The sequence below is a fragment of the Lipophrys pholis genome (assembly GCF_963383615.2).
Source record: "Lipophrys pholis genome assembly, chromosome: 14".
Taxonomy (NCBI): domain Eukaryota; kingdom Metazoa; phylum Chordata; class Actinopteri; order Blenniiformes; family Blenniidae; genus Lipophrys; species Lipophrys pholis.
The window spans coordinates 8,871,734-8,896,035 of record NC_137633.1 but is presented as its reverse complement, the minus strand read 5'-3'; the positions used below and the strand labels follow the sequence as shown (position 1 = coordinate 8,896,035).

The 24,302-nt window shown below is 42.4% G+C and overlaps 1 protein-coding gene and 1 long non-coding RNA gene across 2 annotated transcripts in view; both read right to left on the bottom strand.

The window, feature by feature from the left end:
* The window catches only part of LOC308119688 (uncharacterized protein), a gene marked incomplete at its 5' end in the record, with an annotated part of 100,636 nt that extends 83,876 nt beyond the window's left edge, over window positions 1–16,760 (bottom strand). The window contains 26 exons of the mRNA XM_080479837.1: window positions 160–272; window positions 371–570; window positions 760–927; window positions 1,555–1,659; window positions 1,753–1,902; window positions 2,527–2,552; window positions 2,670–2,764; window positions 2,870–3,078; window positions 3,376–3,555; window positions 3,699–3,805; window positions 4,301–4,413; window positions 4,512–4,711; window positions 4,901–5,068; window positions 5,696–5,800; window positions 5,894–6,043; window positions 7,517–7,696; window positions 9,002–9,169; window positions 9,797–9,901; window positions 9,995–10,144; window positions 11,618–11,797; window positions 13,147–13,314; window positions 13,942–14,046; window positions 14,140–14,289; window positions 15,763–15,942; window positions 16,086–16,192; window positions 16,688–16,760. Coding sequence (XP_080335963.1) covers window positions 160–272; window positions 371–570; window positions 760–927; window positions 1,555–1,659; window positions 1,753–1,902; window positions 2,527–2,552; window positions 2,670–2,764; window positions 2,870–3,078; window positions 3,376–3,555; window positions 3,699–3,805; window positions 4,301–4,413; window positions 4,512–4,711; window positions 4,901–5,068; window positions 5,696–5,800; window positions 5,894–6,043; window positions 7,517–7,696; window positions 9,002–9,169; window positions 9,797–9,901; window positions 9,995–10,144; window positions 11,618–11,797; window positions 13,147–13,314; window positions 13,942–14,046; window positions 14,140–14,289; window positions 15,763–15,942; window positions 16,086–16,192; window positions 16,688–16,760 — 3,655 coding nt within the window. The remainder of the gene's footprint in view (window positions 1–159; window positions 273–370; window positions 571–759; window positions 928–1,554; window positions 1,660–1,752; window positions 1,903–2,526; window positions 2,553–2,669; window positions 2,765–2,869; window positions 3,079–3,375; window positions 3,556–3,698; window positions 3,806–4,300; window positions 4,414–4,511; window positions 4,712–4,900; window positions 5,069–5,695; window positions 5,801–5,893; window positions 6,044–7,516; window positions 7,697–9,001; window positions 9,170–9,796; window positions 9,902–9,994; window positions 10,145–11,617; window positions 11,798–13,146; window positions 13,315–13,941; window positions 14,047–14,139; window positions 14,290–15,762; window positions 15,943–16,085; window positions 16,193–16,687) is intronic.
* A 4,313-nt stretch (window positions 16,761–21,073) lies between these two features.
* Window positions 21,074–24,059, bottom strand: LOC308119455. Its single transcript, XR_013935955.1, has 5 exons — window positions 23,540–24,059; window positions 23,157–23,422; window positions 22,992–23,061; window positions 22,684–22,827; window positions 21,074–22,223 (listed from the first exon to the last, which is right to left on the bottom strand). It is a non-coding gene; the product is annotated as an uncharacterized lncRNA (long non-coding RNA).
* Between the last annotated feature and the right edge of the window lie 243 nt (window positions 24,060–24,302).

The following is a 24,302-nucleotide window of genomic DNA, read 5'->3' as shown; positions in this document are numbered from 1 at the left end:
GCCCTGAACAGGATCAGCGGTATAGAATATGGAGGGATGGATTGATGGATGGATGGATGGATGGAACATGAGATACATGGTTGTCTTGTCCAGTTGTCCTGTCAGTGACATATCCACTCAAGCCATGTATGGTGCTACTGTTTAAAATGTTTACCCTACCTGGCGTGTTGATGACATTGATAGCATTGTTGAGGTAGGCCAACAGGACCTCGAAGATTTGTTGTTGCCTCATCAAGGAAGTCTGGCTGGCAGCACCACCTATCGCAACGGTACTGCAGAGTTTGGAAGAAAACATTGATTCTCAATGAAGAATCCATTTTTTTCAATTTGGTCTGACAAAAGTGTGATTCATCCCTTAAAAGTTACTCACACGACTTGGTAGTTGGTGCAGTTCATGCCTGTGGTTGTGATTCTGAGCATCTCTGGTGTGAAACTTGGAAGGAATGGCACCAATAACCCACGGAACCAAAGAATTAGGCGGCTCTCGTTGAAACTCGGGAAGCTGGGGCCGATGATGGTGAATGTCCTGTTCATTACTCTATCTCTCACTGAAGGTGAAAAGTCTTGTGCCTGTTAACATACAAAAGCACATATTTCCCATGCTGCAAATTCACATGCATGATATTTGGATAAAAGCATTTGACGTTATTACAATATCACCTGCAAATGATTGAAAAGGTGAGATAAGTGTGGGAGTAAAGAAATCCCTACTAATAAGTGCAGGATTGCAATTCCTGTCCAATTTCAGAAGTAGCCTACCAGGTCACTCTGTGTCACACGTGTGCAGAATAATTCCACATTTTCCTGAGCGTTGCCCTCTTCCAGCCGGTCAAAGACAGTATCAATTATTGCTGTATCATTGGGATCCACTGAGTTCAGGACTACATCTGCCACCTGGGAAGGCGTGAGTAGTTGCAGGACTTCGAGCTACAATAGGGAAGGGATATAAAGTCAGTAATGAGAAAAAACACTGGCGAAATAATCCAGTTTGACAGGTAAGCCATGACGGCAGTTGCCACTTACACTGGTGAAGTTTGGGTTGAGTGTTTGAAAGACCTGCAGCTCCCCAAATTGAGAGAAGTTGCCAAAGTTTGTCTGGAGCCACTGTTGGCTGCTTGTGCTTGACAAGACACAGCCAGGATCTGCAAGATGAAGAAATGCAAATATGTCATCAGAGTATAAGTCAAGTATGGTATGAGGATTTTTCCAAATTGAACCTGAGTGACTTTATTCACCTGATGTGTCGTTTCTGGAAAGGAACGGTATGATGAAGTGACTGACAACCGCTTCTTGTTGTTCTGTGTCCAAGGACGCAATTTGGCTGATGAATGCCTGAATGCTAAGATTTGAGAGAAAAGACTTTTAAAATCTTAAAATCCATAAGAATGACAATTGTTTCTGTTGTTTGGTTGACACTGGAGCCGTGCCTAAGAAATGCTCTTACACAATGTGGTACGTTGAACAGCTGAAGTTTCTGGAGCTGAGACAGAATAGGAAGTTTGTGGATGGAGAGGTCAGGAATGGACGGAGGTTCATCTGGAACCACCTGCTGACAAAATCGTTGTCCTCCAGTTGTGCTTGGCTGAAGTTGGCGATTGTCACCTCTCCAAGAGCCTCAAGAATGGTTGACTGCGTTTGGTCATTGGTGTTGCTGGGGGGCTACAAATTGTTTATTGGAGAAAAAAAAGAGTCAATAGAAGATTGACCAGAGGAAATCAGCAGGATTGTGTGCTTGCATAGTTCTGACTGTACCATGGTGGAAAACATCTTGAGGGCCTGGTCAAGTGCAGATGCAGGAGCTTTTTGTAGGAGAAGTTTCCACACTCCCACAACATCAGTCGTGGTGCTTTCCAGGGAGCATTTCAACAGTGTGGCCATGTTGATGGCAGTGAGAGATGCAGCCTTGAGAAAAGAATTAACAAGAAAAACATCAACAGACTGGTTAGGGCTCATGGAGATGTGTCTCTGGACTGGAATCTTTAAAAGGACAACAAGAGTTCTGGGATTGACAGGTTTCGTCAAACCGTCTTACCGAGGAACAGGCATGTTCACGGATGGTAAAGTTGCACACAGATTCCGAAGAATCGAGACTTGACAAGGTTTGATCAAGTCGTGATCTGAGAAAAAATAATGTCATATATGTAAATAACTCTCACTGCAATTCCAGTGTGGAAAGAAACTTTGCACTTCCACCCTCAGCACTGGAAAAAGAGTAATAAACCCACCTATTGAGTGCAGCACAGATGAGGTCCTCTGTGAAAAGATAATGTTTGTGTTTGAGACTATTGCTTGTCAAGTTGCAATTTTCTTTAAAAAAAGCTGTTGTGTTCTGGTGTTTGGCAGACTTACCATTGACTGGTGTGATTTTGCACTGGAGAAAAATAAAGCATAATTGTTAGTACAGAGGAAAGAAATTTGGATCATTACAGTTTCCTGATGAAACAACATTTTCCAAAGGAAGGAACATTTTCGAAATGAGGAGATGATAGCGTGATCCCTGTCAAACAACTACAGAAAGACACTCACCATGAACGACGCTGGTACTGCACAACCTATTTTTGTGGAAAAAAATGAAACACAGTTGTCTCATCAGTACAGCTGGACTCACTGAATTGGTACTGGACTTATCCTAAAAAAATCTGGCAGCATAGTGATTATTGGCCACTTACGTGTGAACATTTCCTTCAGTGACTCGATGCTTGATCTCAGGTTCTCTGAAATGTCCAGTGGCAGTAGGTACAAGCCTTCCTTCAAACCAGTCAGTCTGTAAGCAGACAAAAGAAATTTGCAGGACTTGTATTGAGCCAAAGGTTGCTATAATGCAAGCCTAAAATATGCAAGCTTTGGCTTGATTACTGTCATCACTTACATCTCGTTATATGATTGACAAGTGATGTTCCGAGGGATTACACGCAAGCTGTCGGGCTGGAGGCTGGCCAATACAGGGGTCAAATAGACCTGGAACCACAGCTGATAGTCTTCAGGTTGAAAGTCTTCAAATTCAGGAGCCAAGGCTGTCAAGGTCCGATTCAAGATGGTGACTCTCACAGCTGGGTTTGTGATTAAGGTCAGGTTTTCCTGAAAGAAAAAGAATAATGTTGCTGTAAAACAGGACCCTTTGCCACCCCAAACTTGCTGCCAAAACAATGGAGATCATGGCATTTGGCACATCTTTGTTCTCTGGTGCATCAGGTGCTTCACAGAGGAAATCATGGCAGCAATTCAGCCAAAGAACAGGGTAGAAATGTGTCTTTTTGAGACATACGAGGGCTTGGTATTAATGTGTCAAAGCAAATTGGATGCTAAAGCTTTATGGCTCTTTTGGAGGCCACAGTTGTGAGGAAAAATGTTGTAATGTTGATGTGAAGCAAATACCTGCTGGCTGATGGCTGTGAAATTCTGGAAAAACTGAGTGAGCGCTTCACCAACATCAGAGGAATTCACCAAGCTTGTAAACACAGCATCCACCAGGGTCTGGTTCTCTAAAGCGCCACTGTCTGGATCCAGGATCACTTCCACTTGCTGTTGTGGTGAGAGGTTGTCCACTACTTCCAGCTAATGACACATACACAGAGGATTCAATCATTTCATCTTTTTTTTAATCTGACCCGATAAAAGCAGGGCCTCGTGTCAAATGTCCAGGTTGGGCATGTTGTGCTGCAGTTGTGACATAAGATTGGGAGTTAAGTAGGACTTACCACAGACAGGTTGAAGACTCGGAGTTGAGAGTATGATGCGTATGTTGAAAATGGACCCAGGTTTGCAGCAAGCCACTCAGCATCATTGGCGATTCCCACCCTGCAATCTGAGGCACCAAGATGATATTCAAGTACCGCCAATTTTTGAAAGGATCTTTTCATAATTTGCACGGGCACAGCGAGAAGGTTGCGGGTTCAAATACTGCCAGAGGCCTTCGTGTGTAGAGTATACATGTTGTCCCTGAGTGTGCGTGGGTTTCTTCCGGGAACTCCGGTTTCCTCCCACAGTCCACTAAACATGCACGTGAGGTTATTTGGAGACCCTATATTCCACTAAGTGTGAATATGAGTGTGTGTGGCTGTCTGTCTCTGTATGTTTGCCCTGTGATAGACTGGCAACATGGCCCTGAACAGGATCAGCGGTATAGAATATGGAGGGATGGATTGATGGATGGATGGATGGATGGATGGATGGATGGATAGATGGATGGATGGATGGATGGATGGAACATGAGCTCCATGGTTCTCTTGTCCAGTTGTCCTGTCAGTGACATATCCACTCAAGCCATGTATGGTGCTGCTGTTTAAAATGTTAACACTACCTGGCGTGTTGATGACATTGATAGCATTGTTGAGGTAGGCCAACAGGACCTCGAAGATTTGTTGTTGCCTCATCAAGGAAGTCTGGCTGGCAGCACCACCTATCGCAACGGTACTGCAGTGTTTGGAAGAAAACATTGATTCTCAATGAAGAATCCATTCTTTTCAATATGGTCTGACAAAAGTGTGATTCATCCCTTAAAAGTTACTCACACGACTTGGTAGTTGGTGCAGTTCATGCCTGTGGTTGTGATTCTGAGCATCTCTGGTGTGAAACTTGGAAGGAATGGCACCAATAACCCACGGAACCAAAGAATTAGGCGGCTCTCGTTGAAACTCGGGAAGCTGGGGCCGATGATGGTGAATGTCCTGTTCATTACTCTATCTCTCACTGAAGGTGAAAAGTCTTGTGCCTGTTAACATACAAAAGCACATATTTCCCATGCTGCAAATTCACATGCATGATATTTGGATAAAAGCATTTGACGTTATTACAATATCACCTGCAAATGATTGAAAAGGTGAGATAAGTGTGGGAGTAAAGAAATCCCTACTAATAAGTGCAGGATTGCAATTCCTGTCCAATTTCAGAAGTAGCCTACCAGGTCACTCTGTGTCACACGTGTGCAGAATAATTCCACATTTTCCTGAGCGTTGCCCTCTTCCAGCCGGTCAAAGACAGTATCAATTATTGCTGTATCATTGGGATCCACTGAGTTCAGGACTACATCTGCCACCTGGGAAGGCGTGAGTAGTTGCAGGACTTCGAGCTACAAAAGGGAAGGGATATAAAGTCAGTAATGAGAAAAAACACAGGCGAAATAATCCAGTTTGACAGGTAAGCCATGACGGCAGTTGCCACTTACACTGGTGAAGTTTGGGTTGAGTGTTTGAAAGACCTGCAGCTCCCCAAATTGAGAGAAGTTGCCAAAGTTTGTCTGGAGCCACTGTTGGCTGCTTGTGCTTGACAAGACACAGCCAGGATCTGCAAGATGAAGAAATGCAAATATGTCATCAGAGTATAAGTCAAGTATGGTATGAGGATTTTTCCAAATTGAACCTGAGTGACTTTATTCACCTGATGTGTCGTTTCTGGAAAGGAACGGTATGATGAAGTGACTGACAACCGCTTCTTGTTGTTCTGTGTCCAAGGACGCAATTTGGCTGATGAATGCCTGAATGCTAAGATTTGAGAGAAAAGACTTTTAAAATCTTAAAATCCACAAGAATGACAATTGTTTCTGTTGTTTGGTTGACACTGGAGCCGTGCCTAAGAAATGCTCTTACACAATGTGGTACGTTGAACAGCTGAAGTTTCTGGAGCTGAGACAGAATAGGAAGTTTGTGGATGGAGAGGTCAGGAATGGACGGAGGTTCATCTGGAACCACCTGCTGACAAAATCGTTGTCCTCCAGTTGTGCTTGGCTGAAGTTGGCGATTGTCACCTCTCCAAGAGCCTCAAGAATGGTTGACTGCGTTTGGTCATTGGTGTTGCTGGGGGGCTACAAATTGTTTATTGGAGAAAAAAAAGAGTCAATAGAAGATTGACCAGAGGAAATCAGCAGGATTGTGTGCTTGCGTAGTTCTGACTGTACCATGGTGGAAAACATCTTGAGGGCCTGGTCAAGTGCAGATGCAGGAGCTTTTTGTAGGAAAAGTTTCCACACTTCCACAACATCAGTCGTGGTGCTTTCCAGGGAGCATTTCAACAGTGTGGCCATGTTGATGGCAGTGAGAGATGCAGCCTTGAGAAAAGAATTAACAAGAAAAACATCAACAGACTGGTTAGAGCTCATGGAGATGTGTCTCTGGACTGGAATCTTTAAAAGGACAACAAGAGTTCTGGGATTGACAGGTTTCGTCAAACCGTCTTACCGAGGAACAGGCATGTTCACGGATGGTAAAGTTGCACACAGATTCCGAAGAATCGAGACTTGACAAGGTTTGATCAAGTCGTGATCTGAGAAAAAATTATGTCATATATGTAAATAACTCTCACTGCAATTCCAGTGTGGAAAGAAACTTTGCACTTCCACCCTCAGCACTGGAAAAAGAGTAATAAACCCACCTATTGAGTGCAGCACAGATGAGGTCCTCTGTGAAAAGATAATGTTTGTGTTTGAGACTATTGCTTGTCAAGTTGCAATTTTCTTTAAAAAAAGCTGTTGTGTTCTGGTGTTTGGCAGACTTACCATTGACTGGTGTGATTTTGCACTGGAGAAAAATAAAGCATAATTGTTAGTACAGAGGAAAGAAATTTGGATCATTACAGTTTCCTGATGAAACAACCTTTTCCAAAGGAAGGAACATTTTCGAAATGAGGAGATGATAGCGTGATCCCTGTCAAACAACTACAGAAAGACACTTACCATGAACGACGCTGGTACTGCACAACCTATTTTTGTGGAAAAAAATGAAACACAGTTGTCTCATCAGTACAGCTGGACTCACTGAATTGGTACTGGACTTATCCTAAAAAAATCTGGCAGCATAGTGATTATTGGCCACTTACGTGTGAACATTTCCTTCAGTGACTCGATGCTTGATCTCAGGTTCTCTGAAATGTCCAGTGGCAGTAGGTACAAGCCTTCCTTCAAACCAGTCAGTCTGTAAGCAGACAAAAGAAATTTGCAGGACTTGTATTGAGCCAAAGGTTGCTATAATGCAAGCCTAAAATATGCAAGCTTTGGCTTGATTACTGTCATCACTTACATCTCGTTATATGATTGACAAGTGATGTTCCGAGGGATTACACGCAAGCTGTCGGGCTGGAGGCTGGCCAAAACAGGGGTCAAATAGACCTGGAACCACAGCTGATAGTCTTCAGGTTGAAAGTCTTCAAATTCAGGAGCCAAGGCTGTCAAGGTCCGATTCAAGATGGTGACTCTCACAGCTGGGTTTGTGATTAAGGTCAGGTTTTCCTGAAAGAAAAAGAATAATGTTGCTGTAAAACAGGACCCTTTGCCACCCCAAACTTGCTGCCAAAACAATAGAGATCATGGCATTTGGCACATCTTTGTTCTCTGGTGCATCAGGTGCTTCACAGAGGAAATCATGGCAGCAATTCAGCCAAAGAACAGGGTAGAAATGTGTCTTTTTGAGACATACGAGGGCTTGGTATTAATGTGTCAAAGCAAATTGGATGCTAAAGCTTTATGGCTCTTTTGGAGGCCACAGTTGTGAGGAAAAATGTTGTAATGTTGATGTGAAGCAAATACCTGCTGGCTGATGGCTGTGAAATTCTGGAAAAACTGAGTGAGCGCTTCACCAACATCAGAGGAATTCACCAAGCTTGTAAACACAGCATCCACCAGGGTCTGGTTCTCTAAAGCGCCACTGTCTGGATCCAGGATCACTTCCACTTGCTGTTGTGGTGAGAGGTTGTCCAATACTTCCAGCTAATGACACATACACAGAGGATTCAATCATTTCATCTTTTTTTTAATCTGACCCGATAAAAGCAGGGCCTCGTGTCAAATGTCCAGGTTGGGCATGTTGTGCTGCAGTTGTGACATAAGATTGGGAGTTAAGTAGGACTTACCACAGACAGGTTGAAGACTCGGAGTTGAGTGTATGATGCGTATGTTGAAAATGGACCCAGGTTTGCAGCAAGCCACTCAGCATCATTGGCGATTCCCACCCTGCAATCTGAGGCACCAAGATGATATTCAAGTACAGCCAATTTTTGAAAGGATCTTTTCATAATTTGCACGGGCACAGCGAGAAGGTTGCGGGTTCAAATACTGCCAGAGGCCTTCGTGTGTAGAGTATACATGTTGTCCCTGAGTGTGCGTGGGTTTCTTCCGGGAACTCCGGTTTCCTCCCACAGTCCACTAAACATGCACGTGAGGTTATTTGGAGACCCTATATTCCACTAAGTGTGAATATGAGTGTGTGTGGCTGTCTGTCTCTGTATGTTTGCCCTGTGATAGACTGGCAACATGGCCCTGAACAGGATCAGCGGTATAGAATATGGAGGGATGGATTGATGGATGGATGGATGGATGGAACATGAGATACATGGTTGTCTTGTCCAGTTGTCCTGTCAGTGACATATCCACTCAAGCCATGTATGGTGCTACTGTTTAAAATGTTTACCCTACCTGGCGTGTTGATGACATTGATAGCATTGTTGAGGTAGGCCAACAGGACCTCGAAGATTTGTTGTTGCCTCATCAAGGAAGTCTGGCTGGCAGCACCACCTATCGCAACGGTACTGCAGAGTTTGGAAGAAAACATTGATTCTCAATGAAGAATCCATTTTTTTCAATTTGGTCTGACAAAAGTGTGATTCATCCCTTAAAAGTTACTCACACGACTTGGTAGTTGGTGCAGTTCATGCCTGTGGTTGTGATTCTGAGCATCTCTGGTGTGAAACTTGGAAGGAATGGCACCAATAACCCACGGAACCAAAGAATTAGGCGGCTCTCGTTGAAACTCGGGAAGCTGGGGCCGATGATGGTGAATGTCCTGTTCATTACTCTATCTCTCACTGAAGGTGAAAAGTCTTGTGCCTGTTAACATATAAAAGCACATATTTCCCATGCTGCAAATTCACATGCACGATATTTGGATAAAAGCATTTGATGTTATTACAGTATCACCTGCAAATGATTGAAAAAGTGAGATAAGTGTGGGAGTAAAGAAATCCCTACTAATAAGAGCAGGATTGCAATTCCTGTCCAATTTCAGAAGTAGCCTACCAGGTCACTCTGTGTCACACGTGTGCAGAATAATTCCACATTTTCCTGAGCGTTGCCCTCTTCCAGCCGGTCAAAGACAGTATCAATTATTGCTGTATCATTGGGATCCACTGAGTTCAGGACTACATCTGCCACCTGGGAAGGCGTGAGTAGTTGCAGGACTTCGAGCTACAATAGGGAAGGGATATAAAGTCAGTAATGAGAAAAAACACTGGCGAAATAATCCAGTTTGACAGGTAAGCCATGACGGCAGTTGCCTCTTACACTGGTGAAGTTTGGGTTGAGGGTTTGAAAGACCTGCAGCTCCCCAAATTGAGAGAAGTTGCCAAAGTTTGTCTGGAGCCACTGTTGGCTGCTTGTGCTTGACAAGACACAGCCAGGATCTGCAAGATGAAGAAATGCAAATATGTCATCAGAGTATAAGTCAAGTATGGTATGAGGATTTTTCCAAATTGAACCTGAGTGACTTTATTCACCTGATGTTTCGTTTCTGGAAAGGAACGGTATGATGAAGTGACTGACAACCGCTTCTTGTTGTTCTGTGTCCAAGGACGCAATTTGGCTGATGAATGCCTGAATGCTAAGATTTGAGAGAAAAGACTTTTAAAATCTTAAAATCCATAAGAATGACAATTGTTTCTGTTGTTTGGTTGACACTGGAGCCGTGCCTAAGAAATGCTCTTACACAATGTGGTACGTTGAACAGCTGAAGTTTCTGGAGCTGAGACAGAATAGGAAGTTTGTGGATGGAGAGGTCAGGAATGGACGGAGGTTCATCTGGAACCACCTGCTGACAAAATCGTTGTCCTCCAGTTGTGCTTGGCTGAAGTTGGCGATTGTCACCTCTCCAAGAGCCTCAAGAATGGTTGACTGCGTTTGGTCATTGGTGTTGCTGGGGGGCTACAAATTGTTTATTGGAGAAAAAAAAGAGTCAATAGAAGATTGACCAGAGGAAATCAGCAGGATTGTGTGCTTGCGTAGTTCTGACTGTACCATGGTGGAAAACATCTTGAGGGCCTGGTCAAGTGCAGATGCAGGAGCTTTTTGTAGGAAAAGTTTCCACACTTCCACAACATCAGTCGTGGTGCTTTCCAGGGAGCATTTCAACAGTGTGGCCATGTTGATGGCAGTGAGAGATGCAGCCTTGAGAAAAGAATTAACAAGAAAAACATCAACAGACTGGTTAGAGCTCATGGAGATGTGTCTCTGGACTGGAATCTTTAAAAGGACAACAAGAGTTCTGGGATTGACAGGTTTCGTCAAACCGTCTTACCGAGGAACAGGCATGTTCACGGATGGTAAAGTTGCACACAGATTCCGAAGAATCGAGACTTGACAAGGTTTGATCAAGTCGTGATCTGAGAAAAAATTATGTCATATATGTAAATAACTCTCACTGCAATTCCAGTGTGGAAAGAAACTTTGCACTTCCACCCTCAGCACTGGAAAAAGAGTAATAAACCCACCTATTGAGTGCAGCACAGATGAGGTCCTCTGTGAAAAGATAATGTTTGTGTTTGAAACTATTGCTTGTCAAGTTGCAATTTTCTTTAAAAAAAGCTGTTGTGTTCTGGTGTTTGGCAGACTTACCATTGACTGGTGTGATTTTGCACTGGAGAAAAATAAAGCATAATTGTTAGTACAGAGGAAAGAAATTTGGATCATTACAGTTTCCTGATGAAACAACCTTTTCCAAAGGAAGGAACATTTTCGAAATGAGGAGATGATAGCGTGATCCCTGTCAAACAACTACAGAAAGACACTTACCATGAACGACGCTGGTACTGCACAACCTATTTTTGTGGAAAAAAATGAAACACAGTTGTCTCATCAGTACAGCTGGACTCACTGAATTGGTACTGGACTTATCCTAAAAAAATCTGGCAGCATAGTGATTATTGGCCACTTACGTGTGAACATTTCCTTCAGTGACTCGATGCTTGATCTCAGGTTCTCTGAAATGTCCAGTGGCAGTAGGTACAAGCCTTCCTTCAAACCAGTCAGTCTGTAAGCAGACAAAAGAAATTTGCAGGACTTGTATTGAGCCAAAGGTTGCTATAATGCAAGCCTAAAATATGCAAGCTTTGGCTTGATTACTGTCATCACTTACATCTCGTTATATGATTGACAAGTGATGTTCCGAGGGATTACACGCAAGCTGTCGGGCTGGAGGCTGGCCAAAACAGGGGTCAAATAGACCTGGAACCACAGCTGATAGTCTTCAGGTTGAAAGTCTTCAAATTCAGGAGCCAAGGCTGTCAAGGTCCGATTCAAGATGGTGACTCTCACAGCTGGGTTTGTGATTAAGGTCAGGTTTTCCTGAAAGAAAAAGAATAATGTTGCTGTAAAACAGGACCCTTTGCCACCCCAAACTTGCTGCCAAAACAATAGAGATATTGGCATTTGGCACATCTTTGTTCTCTGGTGCATCAGGTGCTTCACAGAGGAAATCATGGCAGCAATTCAGCCAAAGAACAGGGTAGAAATGTGTCTTTTTGAGACATACGAGGGCTTGGTATTAATGTGTCAAAGCAAATTGGATGCTAAAGCTTTATGGCTCTTTTGGAGGCCACAGTTGTGAGGAAAAATGTTGTAATGTTGATGTGAAGCAAATACCTGCTGGCTGATGGCTGTGAAATTCTGGAAAAACTGAGTGAGCGCTTCACCAACATCAGAGGAATTCACCAAGCTTGTAAACACAGCATCCACCAGGGTCTGGTTCTCTAAAGCGCCACTGTCTGGATCCAGGATCACTTCCACTTGCTGTTGTGGTGAGAGGTTGTCCAATACTTCCAGCTAATGACACATACACAGAGGATTCAATCATTTCATCTTTTTTTTAATCTGACCCGATAAAAGCAGGGCCTCGTGTCAAATGTCCAGGTTGGGCATGTTGTGCTGCAGTTGTGACATAAGATTGGGAGTTAAGTAGGACTTACCACAGACAGGTTGAAGACTCGGAGTTGAGTGTATGATGCGTATGTTGAAAATGGACCCAGGTTTGCAGCAAGCCACTCAGCATCATTGGCGATTCCCACCCTGCAATCTGAGGCACCAAGATGATATTCAAGTACAGCCAATTTTTGAAAGGATCTTTTCATAATTTGCACGGGCACAGCGAGAAGGTTGCGGGTTCAAATACTGCCAGAGGCCTTCGTGTGTAGAGTATACATGTTGTCCCTGAGTGTGCGTGGGTTTCTTCCGGGAACTCCGGTTTCCTCCCACAGTCCACTAAACATGCACGTGAGGTTATTTGGAGACCCTATATTCCACTAAGTGTGAATATGAGTGTGTGTGGCTGTCTGTCTCTGTATGTTTGCCCTGTGATAGACTGGCAACATGGCCCTGAACAGGATCAGCGGTATAGAATATGGAGGGATGGATTGATGGATGGATGGATGGATGGATGGATGGATGGATGGATAGATGGATGGATGGATGGATGGATGGAACATGAGCTCCATGGTTCTCTTGTCCAGTTGTCCTGTCAGTGACATATCCACTCAAGCCATGTATGGTGCTGCTGTTTAAAATGTTAACACTACCTGGCGTGTTGATGACATTGATAGCATTGTTGAGGTAGGCCAACAGGACCTCGAAGATTTGTTGTTGCCTCATCAAGGAAGTCTGGCTGGCAGCACCACCTATCGCAACGGTACTGCAGTGTTTGGAAGAAAACATTGATTCTCAATGAAGAATCCATTCTTTTCAATATGGTCTGACAAAAGTGTGATTCATCCCTTAAAAGTTACTCACACGACTTGGTAGTTGGTGCAGTTCATGCCTGTGGTTGTGATTCTGAGCATCTCTGGTGTGAAACTTGGAAGGAATGGCACCAATAACCCACGGAACCAAAGAATTAGGCGGCTCTCGTTGAAACTCGGGAAGCTGGGGCCGATGATGGTGAATGTCCTGTTCATTACTCTATCTCTCACTGAAGGTGAAAAGTCTTGTGCCTGTTAACATACAAAAGCACATATTTCCCATGCTGCAAATTCACATGCATGATATTTGGATAAAAGCATTTGACGTTATTACAATATCACCTGCAAATGATTGAAAAGGTGAGATAAGTGTGGGAGTAAAGAAATCCCTACTAATAAGTGCAGGATTGCAATTCCTGTCCAATTTCAGAAGTAGCCTACCAGGTCACTCTGTGTCACACGTGTGCAGAATAATTCCACATTTTCCTGAGCGTTGCCCTCTTCCAGCCGGTCAAAGACAGTATCAATTATTGCTGTATCATTGGGATCCACTGAGTTCAGGACTACATCTGCCACCTGGGAAGGCGTGAGTAGTTGCAGGACTTCGAGCTACAAAAGGGAAGGGATATAAAGTCAGTAATGAGAAAAAACACAGGCGAAATAATCCAGTTTGACAGGTAAGCCATGACGGCAGTTGCCACTTACACTGGTGAAGTTTGGGTTGAGTGTTTGAAAGACCTGCAGCTCCCCAAATTGAGAGAAGTTGCCAAAGTTTGTCTGGAGCCACTGTTGGCTGCTTGTGCTTGACAAGACACAGCCAGGATCTGCAAGATGAAGAAATGCAAATATGTCATCAGAGTATAAGTCAAGTATGGTATGAGGATTTTTCCAAATTGAACCTGAGTGACTTTATTCACCTGATGTGTCGTTTCTGGAAAGGAACGGTATGATGAAGTGACTGACAACCGCTTCTTGTTGTTCTGTGTCCAAGGACGCAATTTGGCTGATGAATGCCTGAATGCTAAGATTTGAGAGAAAAGACTTTTAAAATCTTAAAATCCACAAGAATGACAATTGTTTCTGTTGTTTGGTTGACACTGGAGCCGTGCCTAAGAAATGCTCTTACACAATGTGGTACGTTGAACAGCTGAAGTTTCTGGAGCTGAGACAGAATAGGAAGTTTGTGGATGGAGAGGTCAGGAATGGACGGAGGTTCATCTGGAACCACCTGCTGACAAAATCGTTGTCCTCCAGTTGTGCTTGGCTGAAGTTGGCGATTGTCACCTCTCCAAGAGCCTCAAGAATGGTTGACTGCGTTTGGTCATTGGTGTTGCTGGGGGGCTACAAATTGTTTATTGGAGAAAAAAAAGAGTCAATAGAAGATTGACCAGAGGAAATCAGCAGGATTGTGTGCTTGCGTAGTTCTGACTGTACCATGGTGGAAAACATCTTGAGGGCCTGGTCAAGTGCAGATGCAGGAGCTTTTTGTAGGAAAAGTTTCCACACTTCCACAACATCAGTCGTGGTGCTTTCCAGGGAGCATTTCAACAGTGTGGCCATGTTGATGGCAGTGAGAGATGCAGCCTTGAGAAAAGAATTAACAAGAAAAACATCAACAGACTGGTTAGAGCTCATGGAGATGTGTCTCTGGACTGGAATCTTTAAAAGGACAACAAGAGTTCTGGGATTGACAGGTTTCGTCAAACCGTCTTACCGAGGAACAGGCATGTTCACGGATGGTAAAGTTGCACACAGATTCCGAAGAATCGAGACTTGACAAGGTTTGATCAAGTCGTGATCTGAGAAAAAATTATGTCATATATGTAAATAACTCTCACTGCAATTCCAGTGTGGAAAGAAACTTTGCACTTCCACCCTCAGCACTGGAAAAAGAGTAATAAACCCACCTATTGAGTGCAGCACAGATGAGGTCCTCTGTGAAAAGATAATGTTTGTGTTTGAGACTATTGCTTGTCAAGTTGCAATTTTCTTTAAAAAAAGCTGTTGTGTTCTGGTGTTTGGCAGACTTACCATTGACTGGTGTGATTTTGCACTGGAGAAAAATAAAGCATAATTGTTAGTACAGAGGAAAGAAATTTGGATCATTACAGTTTCCTGATGAAACAACCTTTTCCAAAGGAAGGAACATTTTCGAAATGAGGAGATGATAGCGTGATCCCTGTCAAACAACTACAGAAAGACACTTACCATGAACGACGCTGGTACTGCACAACCTATTTTTGTGGAAAAAAATGAAACACAGTTGTCTCATCAGTACAGCTGGACTCACTGAATTGGTACTGGACTTATCCTAAAAAAATCTGGCAGCATAGTGATTATTGGCCACTTACGTGTGAACATTTCCTTCAGTGACTCGATGCTTGATCTCAGGTTCTCTGAAATGTCCAGTGGCAGTAGGTACAAGCCTTCCTTCAAACCAGTCAGTCTGTAAGCAGACAAAAGAAATTTGCAGGACTTGTATTGAGCCAAAGGTTGCTATAATGCAAGCCTAAAATATGCAAGCTTTGGCTTGATTACTGTCATCACTTACATCTCGTTATATGATTGACAAGTGATGTTCCGAGGGATTACACGCAAGCTGTCGGGCTGGAGGCTGGCCAAAACAGGGGTCAAATAGACCTGGAACCACAGCTGATAGTCTTCAGGTTGAAAGTCTTCAAATTCAGGAGCCAAGGCTGTCAAGGTCCGATTCAAGATGGTGACTCTCACAGCTGGGTTTGTGATTAAGGTCAGGTTTTCCTGAAAGAAAAAGAATAATGTTGCTGTAAAACAGGACCCTTTGCCACCCCAAACTTGCTGCCAAAACAATAGAGATCATGGCATTTGGCACATCTTTGTTCTCTGGTGCATCAGGTGCTTCACAGAGGAAATCATGGCAGCAATTCAGCCAAAGAACAGGGTAGAAATGTGTCTTTTTGAGACATACGAGGGCTTGGTATTAATGTGTCAAAGCAAATTGGATGCTAAAGCTTTATGGCTCTTTTGGAGGCCACAGTTGTGAGGAAAAATGTTGTAATGTTGATGTGAAGCAAATACCTGCTGGCTGATGGCTGTGAAATTCTGGAAAAACTGAGTGAGCGCTTCACCAACATCAGAGGAATTCACCAAGCTTGTAAACACAGCATCCACCAGGGTCTGGTTCTCTAAAGCGCCACTGTCTGGATCCAGGATCACTTCCACTTGCTGTTGTGGTGAGAGGTTGTCCAATACTTCCAGCTAATGACACATACACAGAGGATTCAATCATTTCATCTTTTTTTTAATCTGACCCGATAAAAGCAGGGCCTCGTGTCAAATGTCCAGGTTGGGCATGTTGTGCTGCAGTTGTGACATAAGATTGGGAGTTAAGTAGGACTTACCACAGACAGGTTGAAGACTCGGAGTTGAGTGTATGATGCGTATGTTGAAAATGGACCCAGGTTTGCAGCAAGCCACTCAGCATCATTGGCGATTCCCACCCTGCAATCTGAGGCACCAAGATGATATTCAAGTACAGCCAATTTTTGAAAGGATCTTTTCATAATTTGCACGGGCACAGCGAGAAGGTTGCGGGTTCAAATACTGCCAGAGGCCTTCGTGTGTAGAGTATACATGTTGTCCCTGAGTGTGCGTGGGTTTCTTCCGGGAACTCCGGTTTCCTCCCACAGTCCACTAAACATGCACGTGAGGTTATTTGGAGACCCTATATTCCACTAAGTGTGAATATGAGTGTGTGTGGCTGTCTGTCTCTGTATGTTTGCCCTGTGATAGACTGGCAACATGGCCCTGAACAGGATCAGCGGTATAGAATATGGAGGGATGGATTGATGGATGGATGGATGGATGGATGGATGGATGGATAGATGGATGGATGGATGGATGGATGGAACATGAGCTCCATGGTTCTCTTGTCCAGTTGTCCTGTCAGTGACATATCCACTCAAGCCATGTATGGTGCTGCTGTTTAAAATGTTAACACTACCTGGCGTGTTGATGACATTGATAGCATTGTTGAGGTAGGCCAACAGGACCTCGAAGATTTGTTGTTGCCTCATCAAGGAAGTCTGGCTGGCAGCACCACCTATCGCAACGGTACTGCAGTGTTTGGAAGAAAACATTGATTCTCAATGAAGAATCCATTCTTTTCAATATGGTCTGACAAAAGTGTGATTCATCCCTTAAAAGTTACTCACACGACTTGGTAGTTGGTGCAGTTCATGCCTGTGGTTGTGATTCTGAGCATCTCTGGTGTGAAACTTGGAAGGAATGGCACCAATAACCCACGGAACCAAAGAATTAGGCGGCTCTCGTTGAAACTCGGGAAGCTGGGGCCGATGATGGTGAATGTCCTGTTCATTACTCTATCTCTCACTGAAGGTGAAAAGTCTTGTGCCTGTTAACATACAAAAGCACATATTTCCCATGCTGCAAATTCACATGCATGATATTTGGATAAAAGCATTTGACGTTATTACAATATCACCTGCAAATGATTGAAAAGGTGAGATAAGTGTGGGAGTAAAGAAATCCCTACTAATAAGTGCAGGATTGCAATTCCTGTCCAATTTCAGAAGTAGCCTACCAGGTCACTCTGTGTCACACGTGTGCAGAATAATTCCACATTTTCCTGAGCGTTGCCCTCTTCCAGCCGGTCAAAGACAGTATCAATTATTGCTGTATCATTGGGATCCACTGAGTTCAGGACTACATCTGCCACCTGGGAAGGCGTGAGTAGTTGCAGGACTTCGAGCTACAAAAGGGAAGGGATATAAAGTCAGTAATGAGAAAAAACACAGGCGAAATAATCCAGTTTGACAGGTAAGCCATGACGGCAGTTGCCACTTACACTGGTGAAGTTTGGGTTGAGTGTTTGAAAGACCTGCAGCTCCCCAAATTGAGAGAAGTTGCCAAAGTTTGTCTGGAGCCACTGTTGGCTGCTTGTGCTTGACAAGACACAGCCAGGATCTGCAAGATGAAGAAATGCAAATATGTCATCAGAGTATAAGTCAAGTATGGTATGAGGATTTTTCCAAATTGAACCTGAGTGACTTTATTCACCTGATGTGTCGTTTCTGGAAAGGAACGGTATGATGAAGTGACTGACAACCGCTTCTTGTTGTTCTGTGTCCAAGGACGCAATTTGGCTGATGAATGCCTGAATGCTAAGATTTGAGAGAAAAGACTTTTAAAATCTTAAAATCCATAAGAATGACAATTGTTTCTGTTGTTTGGTTGACACTGGAGCCGTGCCTAAGAAATGCTCTTACACAATGTGGTACGTTGAACAGCTGAAGTTTCTGGAGCTGAGACAGAATAGGAAGTTTGTGGATGGAGAGGTCAGGAATGGACGGAGGTTCATCTGGAACCACCTGCTGACAAAATCGTTGTCCTCCAGTTGTGCTTGGCTGAAGTTGGCGATTGTCACCTCTCCAAGAGCCTCAAGAATGGTTGACTGCGTTTGGTCATTGGTGTTGCTGGGGGGCTACAAATTGTTTATTGGAGAAAAAAAAGAGTCAATAGAAGATTGACCAGAGGAAATCAGCAGGATTGTGTGCTTGCGTAGTTCTGACTGTACCATGGTGGAAAACATCTTGAGGGCCTGGTCAAGTGCAGATGCAGGAGCTTTTTGTAGGAAAAGTTTCCACACTTCCACAACATCAGTCGTGGTGCTTTCCAGGGAGCATTTCAACAGTGTGGCCATGTTGATGGCAGTGAGAGATGCAGCCTTGAGAAAAGAATTAACAAGAAAAACATCAACAGACTGGTTAGAGCTCATGGAGATGTGTCTCTGGACTGGAATCTTTAAAAGGACAACAAGAGTTCTGGGATTGACAGGTTTCGTCAAACCGTCTTACCGAGGAACAGGCATGTTCACGGATGGTAAAGTTGCACACAGATTCCGAAGAATCGAGACTTGACAAGGTTTGATCAAGTCGTGATCTGAGAAAAAATAATGTCATATATGTAAATAACTCTCACTGCAATTCCAGTGTGGAAAGAAACTTTGCACTTCCACCCTCAGCACTGGAAAAAGAGTAATAAACCCACCTATTGAGTGCAGCACAGATGAGGTCCTCTGTGAAAAGATAATGTTTGTGTTTGAGACTATTGCTTGTCAAGTTGCAATTTTCTTTAAAAAAAGCTGTTGTGTTCTGGTGTTTTGCAGACTTACCATTGACTGGTGTGATTTTGCACTGGAGAAAAATAAAGCATAATTGTTAGTACAGAGGAAAGAAATTTGGATCATTACAGTTTCCTGATGAAACAACATTTTCCAAAGGAAGGAACATTTTCGAAATGAGGAGATGATAGCGTGATCCCTGTCAAACAACTACAGAAAGACACTTACCATGAACGACGCTGGTACTGCACAACCTATTTTTGTGGAAAAAAATGAAACACAGTTGTCTCATCAGTACAGCTGGACTCGCTGAATTGGTACTGGACTTATCCTAAAAAAATCTGGCAGCATAGTGATTATTGGCCACTTACGTGTGAACATTTCCTTCAGTGACTCGATGCTTGATCTCAGGTTCTCTGAAATGTCCAGTGGCAGTAGGTACAAGCCTTCCTTCAAACCAGTCAGTCTGTAAGCAGACAAAAGAAATTTGCAGGACTTGTATTGAGCCAAAGGTTGCTATAATGCAAGCCTAAAATATGCAAGCTTTGGCTTGATTACTGTCATCACTTACATCTCGTTATATGATTGACAAGTGATGTTCCGAGGGATTACACGCAAGCTGTCGGGCTGGAGGCTGGCCAATACAGGGGTCAAATAGACCTGGAACCACAGCTGATAGTCTTCAGGTTGAAAGTCTTCAAATTCAGGAGCCAAGGCTGTCAAGGTCCGATTCAAGATGGTGACTCTCACAGCTGGGTTTGTGATTAAGGTCAGGTTTTCCTGAAAGAAAAAGAATAATGTTGCTGTAAAACAGGACCCTTTGCCACCCCAAACTTGCTGCCAAAACAATAGAGATCATGGCATTTGGCACATCTTTGTTCTCTGGTGCATCAGGTGCTTCACAGAGGAACTCATGGCAGCAATTCAGCCAAAGAACAGGGTAGAAATGTGTCTTTTTGAGACATACGAGGGCTTGGTATTAATGTGTCAAAGCAAATTGGATGCTAAAGCTTTATGGCTCTTTTGGAGGCCACAGTTGTGAGGAAAAATGTTGTAATGTTGATGTGAAGCAAATACCTGCTGGCTGATGGCTGTGAAATTCTGGAAAAACTGAGTGAGCGCTTCACCAACATCAGAGGAATTCACCAAGCTTGTAAACACAGCATCCACCAGGGTCTGGTTCTCTAAAGCGCCATTGTCTGGATCCAGGATCACTTCCACTTGCTGTTGTGGTGAGAGGTTGTCCAATACTTCCAGCTAATGACACATACACAGAGGATTCAATCATTTCTTCTTTTTTCATCTCATTATTAATAATTTTTTTACATTTTCTAATCCTTGTTTGATTTATATTTTCACATGACTTACCGGTACAAAGTTTTTGTTCAATGTCTGGAGTTCCTGAAGACTTGCATAGATTGAGAAACTTCCCAGATTTCTTCGAAGCCATTCTTCACTTCCATTGACACTTTCTGTGCATCCTGGTTCTGTCAAATATTTATTTATTTATTTTTATTTCATTACATTTTTTGTGTTTGTGTGTGTGTGTGTGTGTGTGTGTGTGTGTGTGTGTGTGTGTGTGTGTGTGTGTGTGTGTGTGTGTGTGTGTGTGTGTGTGTGTGTGTGTGTGTGTGTGTGTGTGTGTGTGTGTGTGTGTGTGTGTGTGTACCTGGTAAGGACTGTCTTGACAGGTACACCAGAATGAAGTTCTGATAAATTTGTCTTCTTTCCAATGCCAAAGCCTCGAGCTCCTGACTTGCCGCCTCAACCCTTGAACACACATTTAAATCAGTTCATTTGATGCCCATTTCGTCAAGAATACAGCAGTACTACATATCCATATATATATATATATATATATATATATATATACTTATTAAACTATTACAACACCAACATTTTTTTTCAGTAGCTCAATAAATTGCATGATCATGAACAGACAAGAAACCACTGGGCCTCCATTCACAGGCCGGTTTCATAGTCATTACAAATTAAAAAATCCAGGCTGACTACCTCCTGACATTTTCAGATCCTGATTATATATACGTGTACATATATATTTTTTTACTTCATTACTTTGCCTGTTTAGTAGGTTTTATTTGGTAATTTATGCTGAAGGAGCTATTCAGGACTATATCCCTTGTTCAGCCCAATGTCAACATTCAGGAATTCATATCAATTGATTCTTTCTTTCTTTCTTTCTTTCTTTCTTTCTTTCTTTCTTTCTTTCTTTCTTTCTTTCTCTTTCTCTCCCTCTCTTTTTCTTTTATCTATTTCTTTTATCTATAATCTTTTGATTGCACACACTGCTTCATCATATTTCATATCAACACCTCATATCTTTATCACACATCTTCTTGCTTCATTTAGCAATAGGTTGTGTAGCAGAAAAATCTGTTTTTTAGAAATATACATGAATTTTGAATTATGATACATTCTGTATATAATCGTTTGTGAGACCTGGTTTGATCTGTTTATGTATATAAATTGTGTTTTGTGTGGTGATATGTCCATATGTATCCTACATTTTTTTCGTGTTTTTGTATAACTAAAAGACCGGTGTTGGAGCACGTCAGGGTCAGCAAGGATTCATACTTTAAAAGCAAGTGTGACAAATGAGAGGACACAAAACACTTAAGGCATTTAAAAACTATTAAAAGGACCATAACCTCAATCCTTAAACAATTGGGGAGCCAAAGCAAAACACTGCAATATGGAAATCGCATTCTTTCTTGTTAGATTATGTTTATACGATTGAAATTGAGATTGTTTCAAAGAAGGTGGCGTAAATCTGTTTATGATCCAAATCAGAGTCCATGTAAACAGCACATAAAGCTTCTTCTGTTGGAGCTTTGTGCGCAGGTCTGTTACGTAATTCACCAGATTTGAATAAAACTGCGGGGGCAAACAAACCAGTCAGTCAAGACAAGAAGCAGGGCATTCGCATCTCTTCTTCATCAAACTCTGAACAAGAGAATATTTCTTTTGGTGTTGCTGTTTCTGAAGAAATACAACAATAGCAATTGTTTTGGTGACAATCAATACTGGTGGGCTTCCAAGAACTTCCAGGTATGTGGAAAGAATTCAGTCACAATGACAAAAAGTGTAAACGCAGCTCTGAACTGTTTTTTGAAGGGGAACACACATGCGCAAACCCCCACATGCACAAAGCTCTTTTTTAAAAACTGAAAATCACTTACAATTCTTGGAATGACCTGCAGCTGAAGTTGGTGTTGCCTAGCTCAATTAGAAACTCTTCATTGATGAAGGGCAGAAGTGGAACCATCTTCAGGGAGAACCAAAGCCTGATGAATCCCGGGTCACTGAGATTACCCTGACGGAGGCTTGTCAGGTCTCCAAACACATCCAGGACATTGGGACCAGAGTCATTGGCACTCTATGATCAAACAAAGTTACAGTTAGCCATTGAATGAGCATCCTTTAAATCTTAATTGAAGCTTTAGCAAGCTTCAATTGTCTATAACCATATACAATTCTTAAAGATTGTAAAATATGTTATTGATAACAAATTATTGAAGCCAATTGTGTCCAGTAGATACCCAATATGGTAAGGGATGGGCAGTGCTGATCATGGTAAAAATAAAATCTTATCTGAGTGCCAAATTTGTTGTTTGTTAAAATGGTGTATGAGAGCTGGAGCCATTAGTTTGACATTGAGCAATGATTTCCCAGGCCCCGATAAAGAGAGACGGGTGCCTGCTGTGACATGTGTGCTGTCAGTTGTGCATGTCTGTTGTATCGGGTACACCATTGGGTCTTTATAATGTTAGCATTTGCTGATATATCTAACTAAACTGTTGTTTCTACAAACGTGTTGGCATATTTGGATAATTTACCAGGTTTAAGAAGACTTGGAAAGTCGACTGTATGATGTGCTGGAGGTTTTGTTCCAACTCCCTGGACCTGTCCTCGGAGAAGTTTGCATTTTTTGCCCTTTTACAGGCGAGCTCCCCTGCCAGTACGTCCACTGCCGTAGAAATCTAAAGAGAATACGGACAGCGAAATGAAGAGTCAACAATTTGATGACATCAAGTGAACAGAAGGTGGTGTGATTGGTCAAAAGTTACTTGGTGCTGGCTGTAAATAGTTGCACTGTTAATTGCTTTGTTGTGTTTACTGTTTCAGTGAAATCTCAAAGGCTTACTGTTTGACTGGCGTCTCGGAGTTTTACTGCTTGGCAGGGTTCCTGGTAGTCATTGTTCAAAGTCGTGATGCTTCAAAAGTAACATAGACGAGATCACGATTAACCATTGAACAAAATGACGTTAGATTAGTCAATTGATGTGTTTGCTGACAAATAATGTCTCACCCATTTTCAGCTGAAGAAAAACCCGGTCCTGGAAGCGTTAGAGTTAGTTAGAATCATAGTTCATTTGGCAGCCCTTTTTTTTTTTACTCTTGAAAAAAAACTGCTGTTGAAGATGTGTTTATCCTTACCTCGCGTTGTGTTCGGCTGTAATACAAATTCAATGGGAACAATATTAAACATTTGCTCCAGATGTGTGATTAGAATTGCAAAAACAACAGCAACAAAAAATGTACTTACTATTGCAGAGACCAGAGTTGACATGCATACTGAGGGGATGAAAGAAAAGTTCATGGTTGTCATTTCAACAAAGATAAAAGTGTTGTAAAGGAAGAAAAAAGAAAAAAAGGCAGGGTTCTTTTCTTTAGATTTTGGGGAACACTTACTGATTCCGGCAACAGAGAGAAGCAGAACCTTCTCTGAAGTTTTTGAACCACGCATCTTGCAATCGCAATCGGTTTCACCTCTTCATTTGTGCACTTTGATTGGTAATATCTGAATGCGGTTGTGAACTTAAACGAACAAGGAGATCGGGTAATACTGGAAGAAAGCGAAGAAACACATTCAAGAAGTTGTAACGTCTCACGCAACGCTAGTATTATAACGACAATACAGATTTTAAATAAATCAATGACAAAATGACAACAGACACATTATTTTCTGTTTCCTTCAAAAGGACATTTGAGCTCATAATTACATCCAAAGCTCTAAACCATGTTCAAACAGACAAAGCCAATAAAGCCACTCCAGTATTCCATTATAATAAAAAAAGTAATGTTAAAGCAGATTTGTCTTTCTTGAATCCCGTTTGTACAGAATATAAAAAAGAGACACAAAGCATGTCACATACTGTACCTGCAGGTTGACCTCACCTCGCGCACTCCTTTGCTCTGTCAAGAGTAAAGTGACTGTTGTGAATGGAGACAAACCAGGTATACACAGGGTGGAGCAAGCCTCACAAATCAGTATGACAACAATGGGAAAAAAAAAAACTCAGATGCATAATACTTTATGATTAGGTTAAATGTATTGTTCCTAATTGAAGACTTAAGAGTGAAACCCCATAGCTATTTACAATATCAATCACTGTATTACTTGCATTATCACATATCGCATATGTTATAGTTTTGTGTATGTTTTCTTTTCTGA